Genomic DNA, 10,822 nt, shown 5'->3' with positions numbered 1-10,822 from the left:
TAATGATGTCTATATATAGTTGTTCCTTGTTTAAATTTTATATTTTTTGTCACGGCACAATAACGTCTTTTCTTTTCTTTCTGTCCCCCTTCCTCATGCCGTGGAAATCAATCGCTTTCAATCCCCTTCACTCGCACCGTGGGAATTCAGTTCACTGTGCGATAAGCAGTTTCAGTTCCGTTTGGTCCTTCATCCCTCACCCCGTGAAAGGCATTTCGAGCATGGAGCAGTAAGTGGTTCACTATTATGATCCTGTGGAAGATTTAGATACACTTGAAGAGGTAACAAATGAGCCTAGTGTAAATGAAAACCTATTCGATTTGTTAAGGAGAGCTAGCGATGAACGTCTTCCAGATGTTGAGCCAATATTCATTGTGCCCTTCAGTTTGGAACATATTGTTAAGGACATGGCAAGCTTTGTTTTTAGGGAAGAGTGGGAGGCATATAGTAAATTGGTAAGTACAAAAATTATAAATGAGGGATCATCACAATATGTTCACATGGCCAACTTTGCCCTCTCCTCATCTAAAAAGAAAAGCATGTCAGGAAGGTGGGATACCTAATTAGAAGATAAGAGGATAAAGACTTGTCTTGACAGCTACCCTCTGCATAAGAAAAAGTGTAAGGTTCTCGAGTACTACTTTGGGTTTGTTTCTTATCTATTTTTTTCATGCAAACAAAGAGGACTACCCTCTGCATAAGAAAAAGTGTAAGGTTCTCGAGTACTACTTTGGGTTTGTTTCTTATCTATTTCTTCATGCAAACAAAGAGGACTACAGAAAGGATGAACTGGAAGTTCAAAAGGGTTAAAAGGTTTCACAAGCATCATTTGTCACAGAGATTGAATCTGAAGATGAGGTTATGGACCTAGTTTCTGGGGTGATGAGGAGTGCCTTCTAAGCAGAGGGTTTGATGTGGCAGAGTTTAAAGCATCCACTGTTATTGTGATGAGGGATCATATGTGCATGGAGGGCACTTAAAATCAAACTTCCTCATCCTTGGGTTGCCCTTCTTTCTTATAAATGGCAAGAATTTTATCCTTCTTTCCCACATACAAAAGCTTTATAATTTAAGGGAGGATTATTTCCTCGCAATTATAGCATATGGTTGTGAATTTGCCAAAGGTATACTCGATGTGGAGAATGAACATAAAGAGGAGTTTCTAAAGTTGGACACCGAGGTGATAGAGAACTTCATTGAAGCCCCTAGAGCCATGTCATTGTGCTTTGACAAAGCCAAGGAGGCTGAATCTTCTCTTCCCACACAGAGCTAGAATTTCAAAGTATTCAAGAGAAGTTGGGAATTACTGAAATGGGAAGAGAGCCCTTGCCTGAGCTTGATCAAGGAAATGAAGAAGGCTCCATAAACCTTTGGGATGCATCCAAGTTGGAAGAGGATGAGAACTAGAAGGTAATTTATTTGTTCTTCAGTGAGTTTATGTTATTGTGACTGAATTTATGTGAAAGCCGAGTTCTTTGTTAATGATGCAGATAGAGCTTGATGATGCCGACAATTTCCTTGGATGTGGAGGTGCTGCCCATGCAAGAGTTAGGCAAGATGCTGCTCTTACACACTGCATCCATCTATTGACAAAGAAATATTTATTGTCTATACCACAGCAAATATTTTAGTGATGCTGATATTTCACTTCTCACACTCAAGGCACTATCTAGATATATGGGCTATTCTTTTATCCCTTACAATACACATAAGGCCATGCTTATAGAGAAGTGTGATGCCAATCGTATCTTTGGACATGGTACAAGATTTTGGCCTTCCAAAATTGGATACTTCCTCTACTATGCTAGCTATGCTCTAAGTGCTAAAGAGAAAGAGCAAGTAGAGAAGAAACTCGAGAGAAATTAATTATCTTGTCATTGTAAATATTTTGTTATATCTTTTATGTAATGAAATGATGCGATTAAGTTTTAATTACTAGTCTGTATTAAGCAATAATGTTCACAACACTCTTCAAAATGTTGTCTACTTGTTATGGCATGTTCTTATTTGTTTGGTATACAAAATTTCATTACACTGAATCCAAATTCTTCCTTCTCGTCTTCTTGATGATCTCCATGCTGCATGATGTGTTGGTCCTGTGCCAACTTTCCAGTTCAGTGATCTTCTCATTTTGGCTTGATTTCTTGCTGCCTTTATTAAATCACTCGTACGGGCCTTTTCCATGGATAGTTTTCACCCAAAAGTATATCTGTAAAACCAATTAAACATTTCCTTGAGGTAATTTATATGAGTCTTCCCTCCCCCATGTCGGGTGTTTTTAAAATATACTCCTCTAGCTCGATAGTGAGATTGATCCATTCCTTGGATGCTCCATATGTCAAGAGAACCATATTAAAGTATGCACCGTGAGCATACAAAATGTGCTACAGAAGAAAACAAGACCAATTTAAAAACTATTATTCATAATCATTTTAAATTGATGAGTAGAAAAAAACTCATGTTTACCATGTAATGTGTAATGTTGATATTACCCCATGTATCGACCATGGCCTTTGTAAAATTTTGAAGCTCTTCTTGAAATTTTTGACGCTCCTCTACAGTCGTCCTGCTTTTGGTCATTAATTTAACCAGCTTATTGAAATATGACCAAATCTTCTCACGTAGAACTACAATGCTTAGATTGGTGCAATCGAATATCGTACATTTACACAAATCCTTCCACAAGTCCCAGGACTTTGAGTTCTTTAATTTTTATGGTGCCTCTAGAAAATGTCTTACCTTATATCCACTCATAGACACCTATTGTGTCACTTCATAATTCATGCCATAGATCTTGTTAACAGTAATATGCACATTGCCACCATGGCATCCAATTGAGTTGAGTAGCTCCTCTACTTTTTTGAAGAGCTTCATGTTATCTTTTCTTACCTTTCATGATAAATGCATAATCAATGTGACACTTGAGCAGACGATCAAAGACACGCATGAATGCATGCAAAGTACAAAAGTGAAAATTCTTGAGCTCGAAGGGAATAATAGGATTCCATTCAGGGCAAATGCCTATTTTGCTCAGCTAGCATGTTAGCAGACAAGGCACCACCAACCCAATGATCCTGCTAGTAGGCATTTTAATAGCTAGAAAGAGAATCCTAGTTCGAAAATTAGAAAGATCCCCTATTTTTAAGCCCAAAAGTAAGTTTCATTATGAGCTTTGTCTCCTTAATCCTCAATAAAATTAGTCTTAATTTCTTAAAGCCAAAGGTCATAGGCCATTGAAAAAAATTAGTCTTAATTTCTTAAAGCCAAAGGTCACAGGCCATTGAAAAAAATTAATTTTTTATTTTTTTTAACCTCCGTCCCCCATATAGCCAAAGGTCACCGACCATTGAAAAAAATGATTTTTTATATTTTTTTAGCCTCCACCCCCCATAAGAGGGTAGTCCCATGTGGAGAGAAAAAAACGATTCCAAAAGAGAAAGTTAAGGCATCCATACATACATACATACATGTATGTATGTATGTATGTATGTATGTATGTATGTGTGTGTGTGTGTGTGTGTGTGTGTGTGTGTGTGTGTCCAAGAGGTGAGCCAAGGTTCATAATAGCAGTGAAGGAGAACTCAAGTGTGGAAGCCCGTCCTACTTTGAAAGAGCACTAGAAATATCTCACCTTATATACTTATAAAACATATTCACAAAATTCATGCACATAGAAGTAAATAAGAGAAGAAAAGAGAGAGAGACTAGATGACACGTAGTGGGGTGTCCTTAGGCAATCAATCCACACATGGGTTTGCATGCACTAGTACATTAGTGGGTAGCATGCGTCCCTCTCGCACGTGCAGGTAGGCAGGGCGGTCAGATGGCTGATTCATGTGATCAACTTGATAAGTCGAGAGATGGTGGATGGGGGGATTGGAAGCTTAAAGAGGAGATGAAGAGAAGTCAAGGAGCAAGAAGGTGTTAGAGAGGTGAAGAAGCTGCAACTTCGCTAGATCTCTTCGTGTCTGAAATGCTCAAGCTCAACAACCAAGTGTCTATAGTGGAAAGGTATGTGCTAATATCTCTCCAGACTTGATTAGAAGGCAGATAGGCTTGTTCTACATGTGTGTAGCGCCATTCTGTTTTGCTCAAGGAAAGACGGAGATCCAGTAACCCTTTTCCATCAAAAAATTTATCAACCTGAATCTCCAAGCATGAAAGTTATTCTTATCATCATTTGACATCTTGCCAGACGCACAAATTTACCAAAAACAATACTCTGATATATCCTGCACAAACTACTGTATTTTCTACAACGGTACTGTACTACACTCCAATATCATAACCAGTGACCTCAATGTGCATATATACACCCAATGACAACTATTGACCTCCTTGCAACACACAATGTCTGCAAAACCAATGTCTTCCTGCAGTTCTTAAAACAGAGTTCTACAGAGAATCGATGACTAACTCGCAATGCTCGAAATCGCCTGCTTTCTAAAAAACAGAGATCGTAACGCAACCGAAACACGTTTTTTACCCGAAAAATATCGTCCAATAAGACAGTATAGTTGCCCTATAGCTTTACTCCCGCAAAGAAAGCTCCTCAATCAGAGATCATTTACCGGTGCCTCCCATAGAGCTCCCGACAAGAATAGTCGCCAATTCAAATACAGAAGAGTAGTTGAAGCTCTTACCCTCGTACCGCTTCCTGTGCTTCTCTTGCTTGTAGCTCAGCCCTTAGCATGAACCAAACTCATACCATGAAAAGATGCAAGGGAGAAGAGAGCTTGAGCTCTTGCAAGCACACACTCACAAAACCCTAAAAGAGAACACATAAGGTGAGATACTGAAAATCTTCTTCTTCTTCACTCACCACTCTCAACACACCATATACAAAGATAAGAGTACACACCATATAAAAAGGTACTCAACCAAATACATACTAGGGTTCTCTATAGTGTAAACCCAACTAAATGAGCTGGCACTGTAACTATGCCAGTCTCTAGAATGACTGTCACACAGCCTGTCATCCCACTGGTCGCATATCACACATGATCTCACCAACCATGCCAGTGGTGTAAGTGTGGAGCCTATCCCCCAGGCGGGTCATCAGTGTCCACCGCCTCACTAGATGAGTTCGATATCTCAACAGGAATGTCCTTTGACCCCTTTTCTCTTCTCTTTATCATTACTTCCCATCCCTTGATAGTGGCTTTGAAAGAAGCTTGTGAAAGAGGACTAGTGACTAGGCTAAAGTTGAAGAATGGTGCACACATAGTGATTCAGTGCTTTGCTGATCACCCATGATCCCACCAACCATTCCAGTGGTGTGAGTGTGAGACCTATCCCTCAGGCGGATCATCAATGTCCACCGCCTCACTAGATGAGCTCGATATCTCAACAGGGATGTCCTTTGACCCCTTTTCTCTTTGCCATTGCTTCCCACCCCTTGATAATGGCTTTGGAAGAAGCTTGTGAAAGAGGACTAGTGACTAGGCTAAAGTTGAAGAATGGTGAACATGTAGAGATTCAGTGCTTTGCTGATGACTCCTCTTTTTGAATTCTACAACACGGTTTATGTCATCAAGGATCTAGGATATCTTTAAATAACACCCCCTCATCAGATTTCTATTAGTTCTTCATATGTAGCCATCATCCAAGGATATTTCATGTGCTTTGGTGCTACTAGCAATCCCAAACCTTCAGTTTAATGAATGTAGGTGTATTATAATAATAAAATAAATGAATGTGTACATGTGTGTGTAGAGAGAGAGAGAGAGAGAGAGAGAGAGAGAGATGCAAGGGATTTCTTTGGTGAATAGGGTTAAATGCAACAAAATCTACCACATTGCACTGTTTGTGAGACTTGGAACATGCTAACTTCTCACAATTACAATCCACAAATAGAAATTAGCACAAAATTTCAGTACATAACCAACAGTGAAAAAAGACGAGACCGAGGCATAATCAAGCATTCAAGGTTCCAGAAACAACTCCACTAGAAAGAAAACTCTAAAACGTGCGAGATTCTGACCGCAAGCCCTGTTTGCATCTACTTAATCTTCTTTTTGGGTCGAAGCTGGAAGAGAACACATTGTGATCAGAATAAAATCGGAATCACTGAAATCAGGGTTCAAAGTGTCGAGGTCATAATAAAAAGCCTCCGTACCTGATTGCTATGTCCACACTTCTTCTTCCTGCAATTCACAGCTCGGGGATGCAGACGTGCATAGCACCTGCAATTTGAAAAGGAGAATAATTCAAAACAGTTAGAGACCAACACAGTGCAAAAGCTAGGATAGGATTGCTAAAACAGCTTAGCAAAGAAATTGATTAGCTTACTTGCGGCAAATCATCTTTTCCTGGTTGTACTTCCTTGCCAGCGCCATCAGGGATGGCTCAATAATGCCACCACGCAACCTCAAAACCAGGTGCAACGTAGACTCTGCAAACATGCACATTTACACCATCAGAGAATGCATTCCAGCACGCACACACACACACGCATACAGATGCAACACATAGGTTTCACCATGCATTCATTGACTAGACCTTTCTGAATGTTGTAATCTGCCAAAGTGCGCCCATCTTCCAGTTGCTTGCCAGCAAAAATCAAGCGCTGCTGGTCAGGAGGAATTCCTGTGCATGAGAAGTTCAGTTAGATTAACACTATAACTTACACAGACAGATAGATTTAAAAATTGAATGCCAGCAAAGAGAGCTTGACAAAGACCCAAAAAGACAGCTCAAACGGGCCATGATTGTGTCTTTAGTCACTTAAACCATCTTCCAACCATAGAAAAAAAAATCTCAAAGGGAGCCATACCGAGAAAAAAGCCCCAGTTCCATCAACAGTCACATGCATCATCTTCTACATTTCATCATATGTAGCAGTGGAACCCTAATTCCTTCCACATTTGTCAGATAAACCCTAGCTCCTTACACATTCACATGTCACAATTTCTGCCCGGTCTTCTATATTTGTCACAAACCCTAACTTCTTCCACCACTTAGCATATGGCACCAAATGAACCGTGACTTCTTTCACGGATGTCACATGTATCAAAACGAGCTCTTAACGTTATCCACAATTATAGTCGTCGGAAAAACCCTAGATCCCTAATTACATGTGTTAGGTGAATCCACAATTATAGTCGTCTTGCCACTCGTGTCTCCACGGTTTGCTACAGTTTAGCAGGATTTTTGAATCCAAGCACGAACACTACCGACTGACAGCGGCTAAAAAGTACAAGACACGAAACAGGGTAGCGAGAAACCATGGAAGGGTACCTTCTTTGTCCTGGATCTTCGTCTTGACATTGTCGATGGTATCGCTGCTCTCGACCTCAAGCGTGATGGTCTTGCCGGTGAGAGTCTTCACGAAGATCTGCATCTTCAAGACCTCCGGCGCCAAGGATCTGCAGAAAAAAACTAGTCGTCCAGAGAGCACCTGAACTAGTTTGTTGGAAAAGACGACTTGCCAAACCTAGTTCCCGAACCTAAAATCTCACTTGCTATTTTTCTAGAATAGAAAATTTATTTATTGGACATGACTCGAAAATACTCGAGTCCGAAGGTTAAGGGTTCGATTCCTCCCTGTGCAAGCACTAGCACGCATGGGTGTTGATATTGTTCCTTTTTTTCCCTTTTCCGTTTTTTGGATATAGCTCGCAGAGTGAACACACACAACCTACAAGTATGTGCCTCAAGGTTTCATCTGAGGAGATTAGATCCCAAAAATCGATAGTCCAAATGGTGGAAGTGTTCGCGTCGATATTGTTCTTTCAAAATTTCAACAAATTCAAAAAAAATCACCGAAACTTAAACTGTAAATGCTAGTTGTCATGACTATTATCATGTATGAAAATATGAGGTGGGAACAATAGCCCAACTCTACGATGATGCAAGTTACAATCGAGCTCACCCTCTCCTCCACTCCACCAAGAGTGGGGGTGAGAAAAATCATGGCAAAAAAAAAATATTGTATATCCTGTAAATCTTTCCGAATTCTTCAGTTTCGGTACACTATAAATGTTTCAAACTTGTTTCTACTTTTTGCAATGCTGATTTTTATTACTTACCTTTAATGCCCATAAAATCAAGGTATACATATGATAAAATGCCCATAAAATCAAGGTATACATATGATAAAATGCATTCTTTGGGAATCAAAATCTTAACGTTTTGAAGAAGCAAATTTTGGTCATTTTGGCATTTCAAACACCTCTTTTGGGACATTATAAAGGGACAGCCTAAGGATCTACCTTATATTATGAATAGGTCAACGTTGGTAAGGACTTTAAGTTGTGTTAATCACTTATAATATGTTATATGACAACTTTGGTAGTTTTGAAAATGTGTGTTTAGTGAAATCTGGCAAGCATGCAAAAGAGTGATTGGCTTTTCTTTTTTTGGAATGATCTTGAATATGGTAAAAGTTGTAGTTTTTTTACGTGTGAATTCAGTTTGCTAGTAGTAGGTACTTGATCTTTTGCCCTAACACTTGATCTTCGTTGCCTTGATAGGCATGAGAGAGAAGAATATCGTTTGGTAACCTTTTTTGAGACTATGATTTGGCTTGGTTGACCTAGACAAGCAACATGTCTAGTCCCCATAGAGCCTAGTAAATAGATTATGCAAATTGGTACATATTGGGGTGACACCAAAAGAAGTTTTATGGGTAATTCGATCAACAATTGAAGGAGAAGCTAGAATGTATGCATGTGAAAGATTGAGTTAATTTAGATGAAGAAAGGGATAATGCATATAAATTAGTGGTTTTAAGAGTAGCAAGGCAAACGTATGAAGGAGTCTTTGAAGGAGAAGACAAGATACATAGCATCCCATAATACAAGGCAACCACACAAGTTGGATAGATTTGGCAGCCCTTCAAGCAAAAAAGGTGTTGCAACAAGGAACCCATGAATAAACATGCTTATGTGAGAAGACATAACATTACTGAGCGTGTGGGTGAAGGCTACAACTTGGATTGATGAGCAATTGGTGGACTATTTTTGCACCAGTAGTTTTATGGATTATTTTTGCACCAATAGTTTTACAATTTATTTTTGCACTGTTAGTTTTCATGAGGTGGCAAAGGCAAAAATAGTGGTGCTTGTAATTATAAGCCCTAAAAATAGTAGAACAACGTATATTTATTGATAATCTCTCAACAAAAAGCTTTGCCAATCATGAAACACAGTTGATACTGACTAACATTCCCTCTTGCTTGGGTTGCACTTGGCCTCAATTACGTGGATAGTAAGAGTGGATGAGATTTTGGTAAGAACGAAAAAACTTTTCTAGCATCCATTTAGCATCTTTAATAGGATGATTCTTGAAAGTCACATGATACTTAACATAAGTGTTGCATGTGCATGTAGTGATGGTCTTTGGTTAATGATAGACTTAGGCACAAGATGTTCTTCTTCATCTTCAAATTCAGGAGGTTGTTCTAATGTAGGATGAGAAGATAGAGGGTCTAAAAAGACTAATGTGAAAAGAATTATGAATATGCTAATTAGAAGGTAGCTACAACTTATATGCATTATCATTTATCTTTGTAAATTATCTTGAGAGATTTAGGAGCTAATTTTACTACAAGATTGGTTCCTACATACTTAAATCTCCTTTCTCAATACAAAGAAGTACATAATCACCTTCATTGAAGATGACATGTTTATGTTTATGATTTGCATACTTCATGTATTTCTCTTGAGATTTTTGAATATTCAATTTTACTAACTCATGAATTTGGTGAAAGTCTTTAACAAAAGAATCTACAGCCTCTATAGAATGTGAAAGTCTAGTCATAGGAGTAGGCAAAGCCTTACCAAAGACTATCTCAAATGGTTCTTTCTTAGTAGTAATATGAGGATAATTATTATATGTAAATTGTAAAATATGTAAATACTTATCCCATTACGTAGGCTGAAATAAGACGTATGATTTAAGAAAATTAAGAACTACATTATTTGTCACTTCGGTTTGTCCATTTGATTCAGGATGAAAAGCACTAGAGAAATCAAGTTTTGTTCCACGATTATCAAACAAAGTAGTCCAAAAGTCACTACAAAACTTTATATTTCTATCAAAAACAATAAACAATATTTGGTAAACCATGATGCACAAACACTTATTTAATAAAAACATGTGCTACTTGCAAGCAATAAAGGAAGCATGTTTGCTAAATCTATCGAGTATAGTTTAAATCATATCATTCTTGTTAGCAACCAAAGGAAAACTAGTAATAAAAACCATACTTATTTGTTATCATGGTTCATTAGGAATAGGTAAAGGATAAGTATACCAAATTTGTTTCCTTTAGTATGATTCTTAATCTTTTGTGAACAAACAAAACATTCAGGCAAAAACTTAGCAACATCTTTACACATAGTAGGCCAAAAGAAATCTCTGGCAACTATTTGCAAAGTAGATGATGCTCCTCTATGACTAATAAAAGGATGAGATTCTTCAATTATAGTATAATAGCTTGCCTAAATGGTCTAGTGATACATCATTTCTTTTGGAAGAAAAGAAAACCATCATCATATGAATAATCCAAATGAGGTAACCAATCATTATCTTTCATCTTGTTGTATGCATCAGAAAAGTCAGAGTTATTTTCATATGTTTCTTTTATGTTATCAAAAGAAATGCCTTCATATATTATTAATGGTAAGTCTCCTACTCAAAGCATCAGCAACAACATTTTCACATCCAGGTGTATATTGAATAGTTGGTTGAAACTTTGAATAAAAGATGTTTACTTAATATGTCTGACAGGTTGTGAAAGTAAATGTTTAATACTTTGTTGATCAATTTTAATGATAAACCAAGATTCGATAAGATAATGTTTCTAATTTTTTAATTC

At 37.9% G+C, this 10,822-nt stretch overlaps 1 protein-coding gene across 1 annotated transcript; it reads right to left on the bottom strand.

Annotated features, from left to right (window-relative positions):
• Window positions 1–5,755: 5,755 nt before the first annotated feature.
• On the bottom strand, window positions 5,756–7,465 carry LOC147619469 (ubiquitin-ribosomal protein eL40 fusion protein). The gene is made up of 5 exons (XM_086773144.1): window positions 7,240–7,465; window positions 6,502–6,588; window positions 6,292–6,394; window positions 6,119–6,185; window positions 5,756–6,028 (listed from the first exon to the last, which is right to left on the bottom strand). The coding sequence occupies exons 1-5, from the start codon at window positions 7,340–7,342 to the stop codon at window positions 6,002–6,004; spliced, it is 387 nt and encodes a 128-aa protein (XP_086629270.1). The 5' UTR covers window positions 7,343–7,465; the 3' UTR covers window positions 5,756–6,001.
• Between the last annotated feature and the right edge of the window lie 3,357 nt (window positions 7,466–10,822).

Source organism: Cibotium barometz, chromosome 33 (genome assembly GCF_041138505.1).
Source record: "Cibotium barometz isolate CiBa-2024 chromosome 33, ASM4113850v1, whole genome shotgun sequence".
In the NCBI taxonomy this organism is placed as follows: Eukaryota; Viridiplantae; Streptophyta; class Polypodiopsida; order Cyatheales; family Cibotiaceae; genus Cibotium; species Cibotium barometz.
This window is presented reverse-complemented; position numbering and strand designations above follow the sequence as displayed.